General features: G+C 31.1%; 1 protein-coding gene across 2 annotated transcripts in view; it reads right to left on the bottom strand.

Annotated features, from left to right (window-relative positions):
- Positions 1-854: 854 nt before the first annotated feature.
- The window catches only part of LOC111003367 (5'-3' exonuclease PLD3), a 29,953-nt gene continuing 7,638 nt past the window's right edge, over positions 855-23,169 (bottom strand). The window contains exons 1-11 of one of the 2 annotated variants that reach the window (XM_045634714.1): positions 18,240-18,433; positions 18,062-18,174; positions 17,673-17,831; positions 16,566-16,743; positions 15,857-15,991; positions 15,513-15,635; positions 14,721-14,789; positions 10,856-10,987; positions 3,296-3,435; positions 2,433-2,598; positions 855-2,146 (exon numbers count right to left, since the gene is read on the bottom strand). In XM_045634714.1, the coding sequence (XP_045490670.1) occupies positions 1,874-2,146; positions 2,433-2,598; positions 3,296-3,435; positions 10,856-10,987; positions 14,721-14,789; positions 15,513-15,635; positions 15,857-15,991; positions 16,566-16,743; positions 17,673-17,831; positions 18,062-18,174; positions 18,240-18,269 (1,518 nt within the window). In that variant the 5' untranslated portion in view covers positions 18,270-18,433 and the 3' untranslated portion in view covers positions 855-1,873. Of the gene's footprint in view, positions 2,147-2,432; positions 2,599-3,295; positions 3,436-10,855; positions 10,988-14,720; positions 14,790-15,512; positions 15,636-15,856; positions 15,992-16,565; positions 16,744-17,672; positions 17,832-18,061; positions 18,175-18,239; positions 18,434-23,169 lie in introns of those variants that run through there. The other variant, XM_045634713.1, reaches the window with a different exon arrangement.

Genomic DNA, 23,169 nt, shown 5'->3' with positions numbered 1-23,169 from the left:
AAAAGTAATGTCACTATATCTTTTACTCTGAAAATTTATTTTAATTGTACCATTATTAACTTTTTCTTCTTATATGACTTAACAAATCCAAAAAATAGTACATCATATAATTTATGATGTGATCTCGAAGAGCCTGAAGGATTCGCCAAGCGTGGTAGTTACTGGGTTGAATGATGTAGACTCGAGCACTGTCATCTTGATCTTGTAGCTCTTGGAACCATGTGAACAACATGAGATCTATCTTGACCATGGGCTGGAGACAATCTATTTTCTACAGATGTGACTAACCATAAACAATTAGTATGGGAATGACATTAGCTTACGCCTTGTCACGTGATTTGACGTTTGACGTTAGTGGGTCATGACAGTCGAAAAGTGATTTTGTCTCACCCAAGTAGTAAGTATACCATATATTGGTTCGAACTATAAGAGACAACTTTGTAACCCGGCTTGGAACTAGTTTGATGCTGTTAAAATATATTATGTACTATTTTTTTATATGATTTTCATTCTTTGGTTGAAAAACCAAATTAGTAATTAAGGTTAGATTTAATTTATGGTGTTGATTAATATGAATAAACGATTTTCCGTTAAATTTCGGTTTATACCTAAAATACTACTTGTTAGGTTATTTAATGTAAACTTTGGCTACGAAATTGTTTATTACAATAAAGATTACTTTTTTAGAAAATGTGTTGTATTTAAACATTTCTCACCCACTTTAGATATTTTAGATAATACAGCAACATAAATTCAGCTCAACGTGCTGCTAATTTTTTTATATATAGGTATATACGTTATTGAAAAAAATAACATTACCTACTTTTAGTACAAGTATAAGAATGAAACAAACATTTATTTTTGATATTTTATTTAACCTTAATCCAACAGATTTCTTCTATACTTTGTGGATAACCATATTCAACTTTGTCTTGACCTTGAAAAATATATTTTTTTGGTACCGTTTTGAAAGTACAATATATTTCGTCTCATACATATCTTTAATCACAATATTTAACCTATAAACCAACGCATGAACGCCAACATGAAACAAATTCATTTATTTCTATAGAAGGGATAAAAAATCTACACTACAAGAATTCTAAAAGAAAGGCACGCTTACTTAAGTTTATTTACATAATTTTCGCAACATTCTTAATATTTAATCAAATTATTGCTCATTATTATAAAGCAACAGGAAATTGAGCGGTTTCATTAAAATTCTAATTTATAATCATTTCATTCTAGAAAGTTCATATATGCTTAAAATTTAAACATAATTATAATAACGCATTTCTAAATATTATAATACATTCGGAATTCAAATTGGCAGGTTTTGTTTACATGTACATTCAAAAATCAACGCTATCGGATTGACCATGATGTAACAACGACTTACAAGACCCATTTCATTAGCGGCATAGCCATAGATGTGACCATGCTAACGAGTGATAAAAATCGTGATAAACGCTTTATCATCCGGTAGTGAAGTTTCTTTGGAATGTATGAATACTTAAAAAAAAATTCATACTGAGACGTCATTCCGTCATATTCTAGCTCATAATATTTATTCTCATTATTGGTTTTGGTTGACGTATATTATTGACACTTTTTTCAACGACTCAAAAATGGTTATCCGTTAATTTTAGATAAAGGCCGGTCATCGAGATGTTATCTACTCAGGGAATACTCCAAATTTCAGAACTTGTATAATGCAAATTATATTGGTGATTAATTTATTTGGGTTTTTATTACTAATATTAAATCGTTTCATAATAAAAACTATTATCAGTACACACTTTCCGTAGAATGAACGATTAATTAGACCTATTTAAATTTCTCTCACAAATTAAAAAAAATACATTTCTTATCGCTATAAATTCCTCAGAGGCACCGCATAAGGTGACGTCCAATCCCTCTCAAATAGTTCCTGCAAATCCCGCCGGATGTCGCTGACATTTCTAACTTTACTTTCCATTTCCGGTTTGTATACAAAAGCCACACCCGCAGTGTCAACGAAATAATCGGCTGACCAATTCGACGTTCCTATATACGCTGTTTTGTCTGTCACCATATATTTGTTGTGGTTCACTCGCGCGAATGGAATCTTGTCTTGGTCTGGAGTAGATGGCACTATGAAACGACGCTGAAATGTTTTTATTTATTAATATATTTCTTCTACATGACGATTTTTTTCCTTTTATGACAGTCCGAATAAAACTTTACTTTACCAAATACTAACAAAAACAACATATAAAGCAATAATACTAATAATATAAAAAATCCTGGAAAGTCGTTAGGGATATTTCAATTGTTTTGTTTGATAAAAATCTGCTTTAAATGGCGTTCAAAAATGTAGTATATATTCCCTCGTCCGTAAGAATCAACAAAACTGTTTATTAAATAAAATAAATTAAACTATAAAATCATACCACTTGAATATCAAGATGCGGCAAGGCCTGGTTAAGCGCAGCGAGAGAGCGTAAATAATGCTCTTCGGCGGGCGATGAGTGGCGCCACCAGCTTATCAACATGCGCACGCGGACGTGACGCTCTAAAGCCGCTGCTCGCAATGCGTCGTCGATTTTGGGCCAGTATCTAAAAATTAGAATAATTCTACTAACAAATTTCTTATGTGTAGTCTGTTGATTAAAAACGAGATTTGGATGTAATATGCAACATATCAAAAAGTAAATTGATTACAATCGATAGATCAGGAAAAGTCCTATGCATGGTGAACTGAAACAAGAGATAGTAGGGGAGTTTATATAGTTAACGGGAAGCGAAAAACAAATGCAACGAAGAAGCCTAATGACCAAAGATTCAATGACGTTTGGTGCGTTTATGGAAAGACCGGAACATTTCTTTAAAAACAAAGAAGAAATTGGTCGAGACTCTATTTTCCTTATTAGCACTGAATCCTATACAATATGGACATTAGAAAGGAGGAGAATAGATGCTCTGGAATGTGATTTTGGAGGCGGATGCTGAGGAATCCCTGGGCAAATAAAGAAACAAACGTGTCCGTACTAAGCACAGACAAAAAATTATCTTTTGACACTTGACACTTTGCTACCGGAAGTAATGCGACGCCGCTAACATAACCTTTAGAAATTTCCCGACTGAAGAATGATTTACATACATGATAGTTTCTGTAGCTTGTATCAACGTGAATTAAGTCGGACAAATACGTATAAAATCATCTTTTTTGACATATTGTGCGAACGCGCTTGTCAGCTTAAATGACTCCCTTTACCTTTCTTCAGTATTACTTTATTACAATATAGGTTCTTACTTAGGTTGCGGCGTAAACTCAAACGCCGGAGCGTAGTCCATAACAGATATATAAACGAATTCCTCCGCCGAGTGGATAATGTTAACAATCGCGTCGTCATCATTAGTCCGCCCAGATGGACTAAAAGGCGGTGGGGAACTCTGAAAATAACAAAGCTTATTAGCAGAGCTGAAGCGTGTTACTATGGTTACCAAATATACGAGAAAAACATCGTACTATCACTAGTCTACACTTCTACAATCTTGAGCCAACGTTTCCTTCGTTTTAATTATTTAAATAAAAATGATCTTAAATCGCAAATCAATTCGTATTGTACTAATCAACTTTTGTTTTATTGAATAAATTATAATTCAAAGGAAAGAACAGAATATAATACATATACCTTCTAAAAATAGTCTTACTGTATTATGTGTATTGAGGAAAAGGTCTCTTTCAAAGCTTCCCTTGACCGGAAGGGGCAAGAGGTCGTTTATGACAATAATGTTCCTATATAAGATATATAAATATATATAAATTCCTATACAAGAGTTATTGTTTGCTCGTATTTTTAATTTAAATAATACCGAAAATTAAACTTTATTTTTTAAATAACAGTGATATTAGGGGGGAGGGGCTTTGCCTGTGTGACAATTTTATTTATTTAATTATAAATATATTCATTATATTTTCTTTAAATGTGACAAATTTACACAATACCGCAACGCTGCGAGTACCAACATTTTTTTAATAACACAATAGTCCAATTTCTACTAGTAGTAACTTGCAAGGGATATAACATTTGGTCTTCCACCCAATACCGAATAATTTGCTATTCAAATAGCCGTACATTACGCAGAAATATTAAAGCGTTGGCGAGGTCAGTAATTTTCGTTTATTTAAAAAACTTATAATAAACGATTTGATCCTTACCCTATGCATTGATGCCAAAAAGTGTAGATTACACGCCTTCAATCTGCGCTTGCAAATTACTACTAATAATTACTATAATTGCTAACACCATAATAACTATGGTAATGATAATAAAATTTCAGTATGAAACAGTCCTTTATTTTTAACCTTTCCATAAAGATTTATATAAGCGAAGCTTAATCATGTTTTCAAAGCCGTCACGTCACATTCACGCGAGTTTATTGCACATTAATTGCGATCACGTTTTATACGTGAGCAACAAATAATTAATGAACAATTAAAACGTGAAGTATAATTTTAGAACATCTTCAAAGTCGCCCACGCTGAGTTAAGCTTTTAACGATTAAACTGCACAAATTACCTCATTACTGCAACAATAAATAAGGTTTGCTTCTACGAATATATTAGATAAAAGAACGAAAGGCAAATTTTACTACATAGGTAGCGTGACGTGGCTCAGCGTCCATATATCATGTACATCATACATATAAAAAAGAAAGATTTGTTTGTTTGCATTGCAATGGCTCCAAAACTCCTGGACCTTTTGAAAAACATACCACAATATCCTACATATTCATTATACATAGGTGATGAAATATTACCAATAAAGGGATCCATGTAAATGTTAGATAATGTAACAAAAACTGTGAAAAATATACTTAATACCAAAGATATATTGCTAATGTCTACGTCGTCCAAAGTTCAATAGCATTCGTCAATCTATTTCAAATATATAACTATTACATAATCTTTACAATTACAATTACGTCTTGAGGTTAAACTTTCCAATATGACCCGTCGATTTTTGAGGTTTTTTTCATGGGAGATGGAAGAGGGGATGGAGAAATACCCCCTGTGTCATTCCTAACCTGCGGAAACCCATAGTTACGGAGATATTCATATTTAAAATTTTAAGGCTAGAATGGTAACAATTTAGAAATGTGTCCCTTAATTTGATAATACTGATTATGTAAGTGTCTCTTTACCTTGAATGGAACACCTCCAAGTTATTTTTTCTGCCGGAGTTCCGTCTAAATATTAATAAAGATTATTTAAACCTGTATAATGTATAGAAATTCGTAAATAAATCGTACATTTTCCATTGCTTATTTTTTTTTATTTTCAATTTATCCCTAATGGGAAAGGCAAAGGACTTTAGCCATACAGATTCCATTAGTTATTAGAGACGTGACATTTTGCATCAAAATCGTTTTTTTAATTTGTCGATAGTTTTTTTAGAATAAAAACTTGAATTTTATTCAAATATAATATAATAATATGATATAAATATTAGTTTTTTATATGTTTATTGATGATTTCAGAAACAGTTCTTAGAAAAAAGAAATTCATATACTAACCTAACCTAACCGAACTAGATAATCATTCGGTTTATGAACGGCTCCGGCGCTACGGAAAACGCAGCCCCTTCACCCTTGCGTACCAAAGCACAGGCATTTCATGCCTGTGCTTTGTTACGGCGGGTGGGGGCTGCTCTTCCTCCGCGCCTCCGATTATTTATATACACTCTAGGGGTAGGGCAGACAAGACCACGTGGATAGTGGGGTGCTCTGATTCGGTGTTGGGTACTTTTAGGTTATTAAATAAAATGTTATTAAAAAAAATATTCATATACTAACCTAACCTAACCGAACTAGATAATAATTCGGGTTTTGAACGGCCCCGATTATTTGTATACACTCTAGGGGTAGGACAGACAAGACCACGTGGATAGTGGGGTGCTTTGATTCGGTGTTGGGTACTTTTAGGTTATTAAATAAAATGTTATTAAAAAAAATATTCATATACTAACCTAACCTAACCGAACTAGATAATAATTCGGTTTTTGAACGGCTCCGATTATTTATATACACTCTAGGGGTAGGACAGACAAGACCACATGGATAGTGGGGTGCTTTGATTCGGTGTTGGGTACTTTTAGGTTATTAAATAAAATGTTATTAAAAAAAATATTCATATACTAACCTAACCTAACCGAACTAGATAATAATTCGGTTTTTGAACGGCTCCGATTATTTATATACACTCTAGGGGTAGGACAGACAAGACCACGTGGATAGTGGGTTGCTTTGATTCGGTGTTGGGTACTTTTAGGTTATTAAATAAAATGTTATTAAAAAAAATATTCATATACTAACCTAACCTAACCGAACTAGATAATAATTCGGTTTTTGAACGGCTCCGATTATTTATATACACTCTAGGGGTAGGACAGACAAGACAACGTGGATAGTGGGGTGCTTTGATTCGGTGTTGGGTACTTTTAGGTTATTAAATAAAATGTTATTAAAAAAAATATTCATATACTAACCTAACCTAACCGAACTAGATAATAATTAAGTTTTTTGATTACAAATAATTAATTTGATCATAAGTTACAAATAATTTATGGTCCATATTGGAAAGTTATTTTTTTTCATTTCATCGATACGTCAAATTTTTCGAACCCTTCACTAATCGATACGTGAAATGGTTGATGTTTGACATCAGTTATTTGTCAAATTCATATTTCATTGTGTTATGGCGTGTTATGGAATGATATTTGTCCATTTGTATGGAAAGTATAATTAAATTTATCTCATGAACCGTAAGTTTCCGCAACTTAATACTTTACAAAACGCTTTCTTATGGTGAGTACTATCTACAAAAAAAATTTGAGCATTCAAATCGACGGGTCATATTGGAAAGTTTATCCCGTCTTGACTTGTTTATATCGATTCTATAGGCACTCATCAAATAATCTTGAATGGTTATTAAATTTATTGTCAAATAGCGTATTGCTTTAGGTCTCCTTAGGTCTTTTATACATTAAAGATGTCGCATTAAAAGTAGAAGGGCAATTGAAAGGTCGAGCCGAACAAGTCGTTATGAGTCAGCAGTTAAACCTTTTACTTAGATTAACTTGAACACCAACTAGTGACTAGAGCGGATTGACACATAATTGACACTCTTTGTTATGTAGTCAGGTGTCAAAGAAAGCTTCAGCGATTTGACATTTGTGTTGTACAAAGAATTTGTTCTGGATTACAAAGGAGTATCACTTGCTCCTATTCGCAACGCAATATCACTATTGATTTGAAGTTACCGTGTAATATTTTGAGACAATTCACTACAATCTTGCTGATTTCATCGTTTTTTTTCGCATAGCATGGCATAGCAAAGGCTAGGAGCCCATTATAGTAGTACATAGACATATATAGTATGTCTATATATGAGGAAAATGTCCTTACATTTTTACATTTTATAGATATGAATGATAAAATCTCAATATTTTGTCACATACCGAAGGGTCATATATTGTTTTAAACTAAAGCTTACGTTTCTTATCACCATCTATTTTATCTTCAACTTTAAAGAATTTGTGAACATCTTTAATTTGTAATAAAAATTACTCGAGTCGTGTAACTATACATATATACTCGAGTTTAGTTAAGTTACATATAAATATAAGGTAATTATTATAAGCGTAAACCAAATGTAGACAATCGGACACTTCAAGCCAATATAGCCATTTAGTTTTTACCACACTTATAAATTGTATTTTAACATTCTCCTTTTCGATAATTTCCATAATCCATTGAGATATATAAACCTTTAGATAAGCCAATATTAGGTCATGTTTTAGCTCATTAAAGTCAGTTGTTACCCAGCTTCAAACAAAGAGTTTTATTTAAACACACCGTTACAAACCGCCATCGAACTTAATTCGCGACAGGCGATTTTTGTCAGTTTAGATAAATTCACTTATAATGAATGGGTCGAGATATTTAATTGTATAAAATAACATCGCATCAAAAGTATAGATTGAAAGATAAATATTTCACAACCCGTAACTGAATTCTCAAGACACATGAATATTGCGCTATTCAAACAGCCCCAACTCACAGAATATTCATGAATACAAGTGTATAGGGGACTGGTGCTGTATACATGTGTAACGAACCGTTATCGCTTATCAGAATCTAATTAGACGTCTCTGAACACGACTTCTTGTACAGAATGTATTACTAAAAAATAATAAACTAATAATTGATTTTTCTGTTACGGAATTGACATTTGAATCTCTCTCAGGCTCTGAGGTATAGTTTCTTATTATCATCTCGTTGATGATGACTGATGAATTATTGCAAAATGGCATTTAAATAATTTCAATAATTAACATACGACTATTCACTCCATGGACGCTATGGAAATTATCTCACAATAGCAATCGGGACTATTAAGTTGTGCCTTAAACAAAAAACGTGTTAAAGAAAAATATTTTGCTACGATTTTTCCGAGATATAAAGAAAATACGCCACACTGGCTAAAGGCAAAGAAAATTGAATTTTGTAATAGCGAGGTTTGCGATATCATGTTCACGGGACGAGCATAACGAACCGTAATACTGCCTTATACCTACTTTAATGTTTATATTGGATATGGTCTATGGATAGAATCTTCTTTATATTATATGAAATAACAAAAGATAAGTTTCTTGGCTACTATAATGAGCATTAAATATTTTGGCAGAGTTTGAAAACAGTCTGAATAATTTTCTTCAGCTTAAGTTTTTTATACAAATAGCAAGATAAATTAAAATCTATTCGAGCAAAAAATATATTATATATTTTTATAATTATATTTAATTATTGTATATAGTAAATATTATACTATATACAATAAATATTAAATGACCTATATAAATAATTAAAAAATAGTGAAATAATTAAGTTTAGAAGAGCAATTTCATAATTTTTATCCGATTTTATATAATTATATGAATAACTTTTAAATCATTTTCATTTTTAAATCTAAATATTAGCCATTCTTACATAGGAAAAAAATTTGTAATATGTGAAAAGTAGCTTTCCTCCGGCGTTCATTTCATTAGTCCCAAACATGTATCATTAAATATTTTTTGAGGTCTTGCGAATTTTCGCTAGGTCTATCATATTTACCAAAACAGACTGAAGATTTTATATAATCTTTGGCTATCGTATAAAAAAACTTCAGCTTTCTATTTTGTTTTACACTCGAATCAAGATATTTTTCGTATCTCATGTCATCCAACGTTATTAGAAGACCCCGCTAACATTCTCGACGATAAAACGAGTGTGTTCGCTGGAGATGTGTTTCTGTTATCGTGAGAGCATCGTACATTATCTGGATTACCTTATTCACTTTTCATAAAAAATATATCATGCTTATGACGTAAACATAACAGTTCTTGCCGAGAAATTCAACACGTTAAATACCTTTTTCTGATACTTTGCCTTTTCATCGGTTGTAAAGGTTCGGTATTGAAGTTTTACTTACTTTTAATCACGAAAGTGTTTTAATTAAGTATTAAGAAATTAAAACAAATATTAAGTATATCCAAAGTAGTGCATAATGAGTATTCTCTTTTACCATTACACAACAGAGCCTTAGGTAGAGAGAATTAGGTATTAGTTAGTTAAATGTATTTAATTTACACTGACTTTTTCCTTTCGTTAGCTTGAACCTCTGTAAATACATATTAAGTACTTTAATTTTTGGTATATCTTTGTAAATGTAAATGTACTGGTTTGTAATATTTGTACTGGTTGTAAATGTAAATTTACAGTTAATTTAATTTGTTTTTTTTTGACGTTCATAAGTGTACATGTTTACCTATGTGAATAAAGATATTTTGATTTGATTTGATTTGTAAATATTATTTATATTAGCTGAAGAATTATGAAATAAATTTTATTTATACGACCATAAATGCCATGAACTATTTCGTCTTTGTTTTTCTACTCTAAAAGGACCTGATTTATTTCACGTCGTAATATTATATATATGTACTGGAGAATGGTACTTTAATTCAATTGTTTTCTAGGGTAAGACATAGTTTGCCCATTAAGTGTGAATTCATGCTAATTTTTATAAGGAATTTACCTCAGTATATCCGTCTCAGGTCATCTGATAGTTATATTGTGGTCAGTGATATAAGTATACCTGTGTAGGTATACTAAAAATAAATATTTTTATTAATTATGTATATATCGTTATTAATAAGGTCTATATAATATTTTTTGGGACCAAACTAATGTTTTTTTGGAAATAAATCTTGGGTTCCCAATCGTAAATCTTTTTTATGGTTGCAATGTCGATATAACATTGAACCGATCCTTCTCCTATCGTGTGATAATAGATAAAATATTTGGAATATTACTACGAGTGAAGCTTATTATGAGCAGTGCTGGCCTAGTGGCTTCAGCGTGCGGCTCTCATCCCTGAGGTCGTAGGTTCGATCCCCGGCTGTGCACCAATGGACTTTCTTATTGTGCGCATTTAACATTTGCTCGTGAGGAAACCGACATGTCATAGACCCAAAAAGTTGACGACGTGTGTCAGGCACTGAAGGCTGATCACCTACATGCCTATTAGATTTAAAAATGATCATGAGATTCAGATATCTGAGGCTAAGACCTAAATGAGGTTGTAGCGCCATTGATTATTATTATTATAAGCTTATTATTTCTGCCACACGGGATAAACAAAATCGTCGAGGCAGAACATTAATTTGACCGTAACTTGGAAACACAAAGCAATATTATATATCGCTGTAATTCAAAGCGCAACCAAATAATTATTGCATCTGTAAAATATTTAACGAATCCTTACCGTTATAAACGCCCCGTAGTTGCTCTGGTCATTCGAAATGTTGATCGGATGCTCCATATTAATCTCGGTACTCAGTTCCTTAGGCCACGTGTCAGGCACCACGGCATCTGGGCTACCCAGAGTCCAGTAAACCTAAAAAAAAAGAATACTAAATAGTGCGTTCTCCGCGTGGATGAGGTGAAACTTCGTATTGTGGAAATGAAAATAGGAAGCATTCACTCTCGCTCTATCTCTTTCTATTCCCCCTCCCCAGGTGCGTTAAACGTTTAACGCAACCTTGACGCATTCAATGTTTCACTTCAAAAATTATGAATTTTGACATATTTTGCATCTGTTTCAAATCCTTTGTGAATCTAGAACATGGTATAAAGACCATTTGGACAGTTTCGAAGACAAGCCTTTTGACTTTTCAATTTGAGAAATCTCAATTAATATGCTAAAATTGCTCTTAAAAACATTGAATGATTATTTAATAATATGATGAAATGTTATATTTCTAAAAAACTATTTTTATAATTCAGAAACTTAAATTTGCTTGCTGAAATTATGAGAATGCAATATAAATAACTGTTATCGATCAGTCGCGACATTGAGCGAAATACCTAATAATTATTAGTTATTTTTAGTATTTCAGTTTTATTTATATATGTCAATAAATAAAGATAATCTATCTTCTATCTTCTTGGTTTTTTATCGGCGACAAGTATATTATAATATACCATACATTGTTTACTATTATAGCGTTAATTCTCTGACTCAATTTACATTACATGATGCACATAGACGTAGTAGAGTAAGAACTTTGTATCTTGGTTAAAGAGAACTATTACATTTAACATATCTTTTTTATAAAGATATAACAAAACGGTTTACTATGAAATTGTTGACTTTTTCATTTTCTTAATAGCCGAACCAACAAGGCCACACATAAAAAAGAGCAAATTAGAGCCAATGGATACCCTCAACAATAGGTTCAGCGTTTTATATATATAATAATATAATCTATCTAATCTTTAAAATATGTTCATATATTCATAATCCCTCTGTCTCCAATCCGTAGCTTATGTCGAAGGGGCGTAGTCACCAAGGAAATATCGGGTTCCATCGGTTTCTGTCCAGTACCTCTCTTATGACAGTGCATAGTTTTGAGGATGATGAGTCTTTCACTTGATTGGAAAAACGATCAACGACATGAGTTGCCGTGTAACGAACCATGATTTATATGGCCGAAATAGCATACAATTCTGAGTGAGGCCGTATATGGAGCTAGGTCAGGATCGATGTATTGATGCGTTTGATAATAAATATTCATAATAAGCTACTGATTTTCCATTTCAGACGCGGTCTAAAACGCGGGCAAACAAAAACAAATCCAGTTCCTTTTGATAGTAGACAATTTATGCCAAAGTCGTATTTTATTACCCTCAAATGCAGGTGAATTTATCATTGCTATTATAAAATGAAACGTACAACCTCGTGCCAGTTAGCTGTCGAGTTACACAAACTTTGGGGGTAAATGTCATTCCAAGTTAAGACGAAGTATCAACCGCATAAATTGGATCGAAGACTTTGAATACATGCTTAAATGAAAAACTTAACGATACATTGCTGCTTATGTGCATATGTAAAAACCTCAGTTTAAATAGGTCGCTTAAATAGGTTTTCATTTGCTAATGTATCTTTTGTTTTCAAATATATTTTAATACAGGCGTCAATGCTATATTCTGTAGTCTTGTTTTGCTTCGAAAACCTTATTTGACTTTTCTACATATATGTATGATCTATGACTGATAGCAATCAGGACTGTTGTTTTACCCGATTATTCGGCAATCATTACTATCATATTAACAATACAAAAAATGGAAAAATTGGGTATGTAATAAATATATGATTATATGAACATGTTATATGTCAGTTTCATAATATATCCTTATTTACAAAGCTATAAACGATACAAGTAATAAAAAAAATTATAAAACCCTCGTGCATTTTATGTCCAGCCAATTTTTGCGCCGACATCTAAGAAATTAAAAAGGAAATCCTATAATGATCTTTATAAATAAATTAATCATCGTTTAGTACACTAACAAAACCAATTAATAAAAGTGAGAAATATTGCTATTTAATATATTATGTAATTGCATCATGAATTCGGAGTTTTAAAAGCAATTTATAGTAATTTTAAGTCAAGTCTTGGATTTTTTGCTAAGATACAAGCTGTGATCGCTACGAAAAGTTAGTTCTAATATTCCGCGAACATCTACTTATATCTTATTAAACGCGTATTTTATAAGGAAAAAAAGTCAATCAAATAGATTTTTAAGATCACATAATACACCCTCACATTCCCACACACTTCAAACAGAAAGTGATTAGTACATTACTTTTTTAGTACATAATGCACATTGTATATAAAGGGGTAATAGGTTTAGGCTATGTTTTTAATTAAAAAAATTGTAAATATAATATATTTTTTCAGAGACAGATCTCTATAAATAAACAGATAAAAATATAGAATACCAATATAGCGCTAGCGATAGAGATATCTAATTATTTCGCATATAGGTCAAGAATAAAAAACCGCGGACACCTAAACAAAATAAATGAAAATGCTGTTTTAATCCCGTACTAGTGGTTTTAATTAAGGCCTATCTCAAGTATTCCAGTAACAATAAAAACAGGACAGGTGGCAGTTTATTAAAAGCGGCATTTCTTTGTAGCGAAAAGTTTCATTAGAGATTTTGTATGGAGTAATTAGTGTTCTTTGTGTGCATTTACTTCGGCCCTTAACGATGTATTTTGCAAATGTTTACCATTAATACATAAACGGGTCAAGGGCTGTGATTAGATAAAGCTTTAAACAGCTTTATATTGCTCGACAGATGGAATGAGTGATAAAAGTGTTCACGTTACGAACGGGTCTGAAACTATATAGTTTTGTATTAGGTCAAGGATTGTTAGGATTCTTATGATTTCTTATTATGATATATTATGATAAATAAAAATAAACAGATTATAATATTTAAGTTCACATAGAATTTGTAACTCAAACAATATTAATATAGAATTCTTGCACCCAGTTTATACCTGCTTATAATAACACTGCATAGTTCATGTTATGTTACAGATAAGTTTTTTTTTATGTTACAGGAGGCACACCTGATGTTGAGTGACCACGGAGGTCCCATGGACACTCTCACTGCTAGAAGGCTCGCTGACGGCCTTTTGAGAATTGGTACGCTATTTTCTTGACCCTAAGTCGAATTAATTCGGAAATACTTCAGTGGGTAGCTAGTTCCACATAGTGTTGGTGCGCGGCAGAATTATCTTAAGAATCAGTTAGTTGTGGATTAAAATCCCGGAGAAGACCAAAAAATAAAATATGGCAAATTTTCTAATAAAAATAACCCCTATATTATACGATTATTTAATACTGTCCCAACGCCTGGCGTGACGTGGGCTCAAAGTGTATTTTTTAACTTTATCAAGCTAATTGTAAATTATCTCAGTCGAACCGTGACTATGTAAGTTGCATAATGCATTGGACGCGAAAGCCTCAGGACATTCCAGTATTCAACGTTAATATAATATCTCTGCTTATTAAATGGTTTAATTCGGAAAACTGTTACAAGTCAAATTATTATTCCTAGATTTATTACAAAAATAACTTCACTACATTAGTTAAAATCATTTTTACTAAACAATTTAGCAGGTATATTATGATACCAAAAAGATTACCCACTCAATAATTGTATGCCTACGCGGTGTGCGTGATATAAAATTATGCAATCAGTTTACGATTTAAATATAAAATGTATTCACAAAACCAGTGTAAAAATTAGCTAAACTCACTAGTTATACTCACTTCAAATATCTTTACTAGATCAGTGGCAAGACAGGAACAATTGTACGCTACGATTCCTAATTCCTTTACCTAGAACAAGTTACAACAATTTAAAAATAACAGAACATAAGTGTTTTTAAAGGATTTTTCCATTTGAAGTCTGATTAGAATACATTAATGACTGTGATATATTCCTATACATTTTTTCTTATATGACACGTTAAAGGTTAAATAACTTTTTTATACAATACTGAATTACTATTGTACATTAATTATAGGGAAATAATTAGAAAAACCTTTAATACTATTTAGCTTATATGCTAAATATAAAATATAGCTTACGTAATACGATATTTTGTATCTATGTATACTGAATATATTTTAGCAAGTGTCAAATCAGTAAATAAATAACTATTTACTGATTGGCCTTCGACAAAGGCCTGCTCTAAGTGTTTCCATTATTCTCTAGCGGTGCGAATCCAAATTGGATCCACTGAGTTTATATCGTCCTCCCACCATCTTATATGCCTACCTCTGTTTCGTTGCCTATATAGAATATAGGGAAATAATATTCAGCTAATTCACTTGTAATAGCATTCATTAAAGGTCTACCTGAGAAGGCCCTACTATTAAAATTGTAACATATAATTTGATATTTGTTATGTATGTATAATTATAATAATAACATGCGGCGGCAACGAGATTTACTCAAATATATTTTTATAAGATCTTTCTCTTTATTATTATAAATAAGATTTTAAATCACTCACGTAGTGAAGAACTTTTACTCTGAAAACATATTGAGATACTCACTTGAGTCAGCGACCTCCAATCCATATTAGCGCTGCCTATGTAGAAGTGTGTCTTGTCTATGATCCAGAACTTCGTGTGAAGGACGCCACTTCCGAGCAACTTTGAGAAGTTAAGGCTTCGCACCTATATAATAATATTAATAGCAAAATTACTCCTTTGTGTTATTATTATTCTTATTATATTTCTAAAATCTTTTTGTCCTAATATACAGATCACAAAAACGTAAGAAAACACGTCGCTTAAATGTTAACCTATTGCATTGTCGGAATTTGAACGAAAGACCTTAGAGTAAAAGCCAAGATCTACACTGCTTATTAAATGACACTAAAATAAGTAAAACTCACCTGCGCTGCCTTTTTCTTAACTAAATATTCAGTGTCTTTATTAGGGTAAGACTTAGAAGGCCAGTTTTGAGCAATTCTTAATTTTATATTTCTCTTTAATCCAGCTGCTAGTAACGCCTGGAAAACTTGTTCTCCCTGTACCAATTACAAGTATTAACGAATAAAAATTTATTTTGTCTGATATATTGTATAAAATTTTTGTGCGATAGTTACATAATTGAGGAATTTAATAAGGTACCTAAGCCTAAATTGGACACGGGGAAGTTTACTTAATACCAAACTTGTGAGTTCCAGTTTTCTTATAAGTATAGTCGTAAAAATGGCCTTTTTGATGTAAATGTTTTTTTGTGATGTAAACGGTTGAGGCTCACATGTTATTAAGAGATAACGACATCCATACATGCTTACATTTCCCGAGGACTTAAAATAATTGTTACGGTCTAACAAAAAGTAAAATCAATCATTTCCCAAACTTCAGATTTATTAACACTTTGTTTCCGCACATACTCAACAAAAATCGCTGTGGAAATGTACGGACAAACTATATTAAATAACCCAAATAAGATTATTAACTTATTAGTTCCGTATATTTTAAAAACTCGAGATACTTTTTTATTGCTTTTTATTCACAATAAATAAAATAAAATACCAAATAAAATATACTTCATGGGCGATGAAATATTGTTCTACAAAATTTAAATTTACTTACCTCAATAGAGGAATTATATGGATATTGTTCATTAAACCTAAGAGTCCAATACAAAGACGCTATTTCTATAGATGATTGAGCATCGTCTATCAAATCTAGCCAGACATTTTTTGTGTTGGCATGTGTTGAATTAGGCGGATACATATGACCCTCTGGTATACTTTCTACTAAAGATAACCTGCAACAAATATATTCATTTATAATTCGTTTGTATCTATAGAACACAATACCTAGTTACTTTTTGTATGGATTTCAAAAGCGCAATTTGAAACAAATAATCTAACGAAAGATTCTCTATTATTATTAATATATCAAAATTATTCAAATGGAAAATTTTCTTTGCTGCATATTAATAATATTGTATCAAGTACCTATTGAAAACCGTAAACTTTTACTAAACATTACTCTTGATATGATATGGTGTATAATACTTAGTCAGCAATTGCTTTGATACAAAATTATACCATATAATATATAAAGCCCTTGCAACAAAGTAACTTTTAATTAAATAACTCTCAATGCCACCAATTCTAATTTCTCTTCCAACTCACACAATATACATTCAAATATAAAAAACAAAAAGATTCAATAGTTCATGTCACAAAGATTAAACTCTACTGAACAGTTTACAATGGAACAATTCTAGTAATAGAAAACAATTTTTCAATATGACAGCAAAGTAATTTATTATTTTCCACAGAGGAAATGTTCTTGTTATATATGATTAATGGCTTTTCAGTAATAAACTATTATTATTATGTTTTAATAATCATTGGTTAGAAATTGTAAAAGGATTTGTATCGACTTGATGAAGTAACTGCCTGGCAAGTCAATATTATAACAAAAACCATAGTAAGGGACTGTCAGAATAAAAGTCTTTATTGTAATATTATAAAAAAAGGGAGGATTTGTTCAATTTTGTTTATGACATGATAACTATTACCAACCTGTTACAAAGATTTTGACTGACTTGATGATAATTGGTACAAAAGTCACTGTACAAATTATTGGTAAGTGAAGTACTGGACTAGTACTTAGACTGTAATTTAGCTTGATTCTTAGTGTGGAAAAAATTATTAAAATTTAACAATGCATAATAAACCTTACCTACACTCATCTGAGCAATGTAAGTCTCTAGAAGTGGGCAGTACCTGGGCGACATTAGGCTGATCTAATAGTGGCACTAAAACCACAAGAACAATCAATAATATAACTATTGACACAGGAATACATGACGGCCGACACCATATGCTTCTTTTCTTTCTCCTAAAAAAATGAAGGATGAAATAAATCTTATTAGAGTTGGCATTTGTCAACAAGGCACTAAAAATATGTTGAAAAGTTACTGTGAGGCTAGCAGACATTTAGATCCACTGTTCACAACATACTATGTATGCTAAGTTTATGTTTGCCTGAAATTCCTTAAAAAAAATAGTAGATACTGAATAGCTTATTATGCTTTTTCATTAGCATGATTGTCAAAAGACAAGTCTTACTTGTCATGATAGCTATTTCCATTTTCATCTCTCATCATGAATATTTGCTCCCACTGCTCCAACTCCTCATCAGATGACGACGCGTTACCCACACTTCCCGATTCAAGAACGGTCTGCAAAGAAGGAAAATTGATAAATATATTAGATTATATGCAAAATAATTTCAAAGTAAACTTACTTTCAGTTGTTGTAAAAACTTTTTATACATTTTAAATAATATATTTAGTTCATTAAGTAAAACAGACAAATAATGCAACAATCTTAAGAAAATGGTTTATATTAATATATATTTTAATAAAAATAATGAAAAAATATAGCGGTATTAAAAGTTCATCGTTAATTTAAGTAAATAAATATTTAAAATGCTTTGTTTACGTTTACACTTTACATAGCAAAAAGTATAATGTTCAATGTTGTTGCTGTCAGCTGTCAAAGTTTTAAAAAAATGAATTAGTTTGAACACAGATAGAAAACGTTACACAATTCGCGCGCAAGTACAAATTATAATATATAGTTCTATATTATATCCATTATTTAATATTCAATAGAATATAAAGTCTAATACTGTAACGAATGTATTATTTTTAAATTTGATCCTATTTTATGCATAATTTATTTTAACATAGTCTATAGCTTAACGGCAATCGTAAATTTAAATATTATTTGCCTACACGTTTTAAGAATCGGTCTCACCATTATAGTTATGTTATGTATTAAATCACTGCACTTTGTACAATACACATCATGAACACTATACAATACAAACAGTGGAGCTGCGTATCCTTGCATTCCTTTGATTCGTGCGGGCGCAATAGCATCAAAAATATAACTGCAAGTAAATGACGTCGACAACCGCATTGTGCATGTGCATTTTAAATACTAGGTTAGTTGAAACCGTTAAACTATCCAGGGCAACTGTTTAAACATAGTCATTATCGTTTTACCAAGCACCTAATGGTATAATTTAATGTACAAACTATTTTTGATGGGCACATTGCATGATTTTTATAATTAGGCGCGATTCTTCAAAACTGAATATTCAAAACTCGTGATCTCGCCCACACCTAAAAATAATTTAAGTAAAATTTGAAAATGCATCAAATGTTAAGCTCGACTATCTCTGCCAATGAATAGAGAAGCCTTTTATTTTAGTAAAATAAAATGCATTTTCATTAAAACTCTTACTAGACTTCTATCGGTAATCGGTAAGTTGGTATTAGTTTTCTACGTCTTTAAAATAAGAATTTAACATTCATAAATAAAATAATAACGCTGTTCGTAGGCACGTAATAAATAATACATGTGGTACTTATAGCTACCTCACCTTAACCTTCAGGGTCTTGTTAGAAAGTTGCGTGTTGACCTGTCACCGTGATGTCGGCAGAGATTAAATTAGTCAATTGTAAAATACAGACAGATTAATAAATCACTTCTACTTTGAGGTAAAACCTCTGAAACGTGTGATTCTGAAAGCTGACGAATTTGTACTGTGACAAAATATGTTTTCAACTACAACCTAAATACACGTAATATTTCAATAATAATTACAAGGGTGATGACTTGTAATGTCGCTTACCACTTTTACAAATACATTTTACGTACGATTTTCATACACGTTGCAAGGTAAACAGTATAATTTAAAAGTTCTTAATAGTTTTTACACGTTACGATAATAGTAGTCCCTGGAAGTCGTAACTTTCCTTTATAATGAATTTGTATTATCATGGAACAGAAACAATTTTTATAGCTCAGTATTAAACTATAGGACATCATATATTAGTCTATAGCGTAACTACATGGAGAGGCCCACCTGGCAAACGGTACAGAGGCAGACCTTACGCTCGATGTGATAATGATATCAAAAAAACGCGGGTCCCACATGCAAATAGCTCTGGATAGACAAAGATGGCAAGCCTTGGAGAAGGCCTTTACGGGAGAGGGTTCCTGATATACCTACTATAACTGTTAAAATTATTTACTAACACAAAGATTAATCTGATAGAAGTGGATCAGGAATTAATTAAAAACTAAATATAAATAAATTAATAATATAACTAAAATAAATAAAATATTTTCAGTTAATTATTTAAAGTGCAAGTTTCATTCCATTTAAAAAAGTCACTTCAGAAATAATGCATTTGGTGTAGAAAAATAGTCCAATAACTAGCTATTGTACAAATTCAGACCATTTCAATCCATTAGTGTAATGTAAAAACGTATATATATCTTTGTTTTCAATTTTGTACAATACCCAGTACGCAGTACGAAATATGCTTATAATTCAAGGGGTTTCAGGCCCGCCACTCTATTAACACACAGGGACGGTATTTGTTTCATTATTCACATTTTATTGACAGTTAGGATGATATCTACACGGATTAAATAACTCTTAAATTCAGAATTGAGATGTAGCGCTCAGTATGCCTCCTGTTTGACAAAAATGCAAAGGATTTTGACAAAAACAATAAGAAAAATAAATAGTATACAACAACGTATTTAAATAAAATAAAGTCCTAGTATGTGATTTGTAAAGCTATTTTGCGACGGCGTAAAATTAAAATACTTTTATAGTTACGTGTTGCCATGACAACATGTTTAATAACAAAATATTATGTAAATAACATCATGGTTAATACGGGCAAAATTGATGAATCTTGAACATGATTGATGGGTTGTAATTCTAGTTAAATTACATGACATTAGTTGGACCTTTAATCTATAAAACGTCAGTTTTGTAAATGATTTAATACTAACATAACTATTAAGTTACGGTTAAGTTACATTGTATATTATTAGGCAAGTTAGCACATAACTTTAGTTTTTCCTAAACGAGTTCTTAAACAATGTCTACATTAAAAAACTAATGTATAAAAACTATTTTTATTCATTGTTAAATTTATGTTATTAATTAAAAAGTGAGTGTTTAATCATAGCTTGCATGAATCGAGTTTCCAGACATTTGTTATTATTTACCTACAACGTGAATTAATTAACGATGAATGTTCGTCTTTCCGTTTATTTACAAAACGCCTCTTATCAAGTCGAACTGATGGAAACTGATCATAATAAAACACCCACGTTATTGGAATGCGCCTTTTCAGTCAAAGTTGAAGCCCGTTTAGTTTTATAAAAGGAATTTTGTGTAATAAATCAAGAAAAAACTATTCACTATATTTACAAAGTCAGTTAGACGTCATAGTAAATTCTTGAAGATATTTAATAATATAAATATTTCAACCACTAAAGGAATAGTTCATTCCCCCGGCAGCCGCAAAGAACATCAATGTAAATGTTTTTAAAACCTTCCTTGAACCCGAAGCTGTTAGTTTTGAGTCAATATTGTCTTTTGATGTTCTCTTTTATTTTTATAAAACACATGCAAAAGCTTTATCCCATTTAGTAGTCTGCTGATGACTCTAATTTTATTACAAGTTATACCATAGAATACCTATAGGCGGTATATATTATATGAAGATCTAAAATGGTAATAAATGGTAGATACAATTAAATTCTTCAGAAGACATCAGAACTTATTAATTATTCTGCACGTAGTCACCAGTACTGACTGATACAATATTGAAGAAAATCGTTTTGTCTTGTAAAAAGGCAATAAACATGGTAATAAAATTTTAATTTTAACACAACCTCGCAAATAGTGGATCTGATTTCCTGTAACTTTAAAGACAAATCTTTAGAGTAAGCTTGATATTTTATTGTTACGACTGTTTTGAGTACTACTTAAAAAAAACTTCTGCGCACCAAAGGATATTTATTTCTGTGTTCAATTTAGCACTTCCCCGTAAAGGAAAGATTGTGAGAAAACTGACATGTCATATTGGTAAGACATAGATCATACAATTATCAAGACAAGTCATCAAAACAAGTATAGAAATTCTGAGGGTAAGACTTTACTTGCTTTTTTTATTCCATAGAAAATATATATAATATTGTTGTGCTATATATATATTATATGTATTTTACTTAATGTATCACATTGACTAATGCAAATGCATACATTCTTTATTCAAGAGCACTGGAATAACAAATAGTAAATAGAAAATATTTATAAATGAAATGAAAGTGCTCTATGAAAAGCCCTCTTAGCTTGAAGCAGCCATTGTTATAGAAACTCGTTGAGCTGTCAATACCTCAACACTCAAGTGTAGTGATAGTGAATATATTATACTCCTGCATTGAATACTTTAATTAAAATATAAGATCGTACGAAACGAATTTAACAATATTGGTTCGATCTTATATATAGTACATAATGATGATATACGTGCAGTTGACATAATATTATAATGGCGTCGATATTAATTAATATAATGACACTTATTTATTTTCTTTTGTAAATTCTAAAACATTACTTTGCTTGAAAAATATAAGAAAATATGACGTTCCAAATTTTACACGCATATATTAATTTAATAAGAACATAGAAATTACAACAAGCAAGGGAAAAAAGGACATAAAAGCAAGGAACTAAAACTAATCAGAAACTTAAAAAACATAATTCACATTGAGGGCACATCATAATAAGTAGGCAAGTTGAAAGATTTTATGAAATAGATCATTAATGTTGTTAATTAAATAGGTAGAGCGAGGTGAGAGATATTCACAGTAGCATAAAAAGTAGCAAATAAGCAAACCGAACATATCGACGTCATTCATTTCTAGTAATTCTAGGAATAAAGTAAAAATTGGATAATTTACTAGAAGGTCAATATGAGTTCTGAAGTAAGAATTTTATACAAATAAGCAAGGTCAGTAGGGTAGGGTTTTTAGGGTATTTTCCTCGAAATAGTCTAAAAGAGCGTACATTTTCACTAGACAACGCGAACTTCCCAATCGTCTACCATTGCAAAGTTTTCTATGAAAAACGTTTTCGAACTGCCTCTTGTTTAGGTATTTATGTGAATTTTATAAAGTTGTGACCATATAACATTGTAAAATACAATGGAATAGTAATTTTTATAATTTTAACTTTTGTAAAGCATGTAGAGAAGCTTAATTCAAAAAATATCATATTAAATTTGTATAACCTTTGTTGGCAATCGGTCTCTTGTAGCATCTTTATGAACTAATGGTAAGTTTTGCATTCTATT

This window comes from Pieris rapae, chromosome 3, assembly GCF_905147795.1.
Source record: "Pieris rapae chromosome 3, ilPieRapa1.1, whole genome shotgun sequence".
NCBI classification, from domain to species: domain Eukaryota; kingdom Metazoa; phylum Arthropoda; class Insecta; order Lepidoptera; family Pieridae; genus Pieris; species Pieris rapae.
Note: the sequence above shows the minus strand (reverse complement) of the source record. Positions and strands in the feature narration are given on the sequence as shown.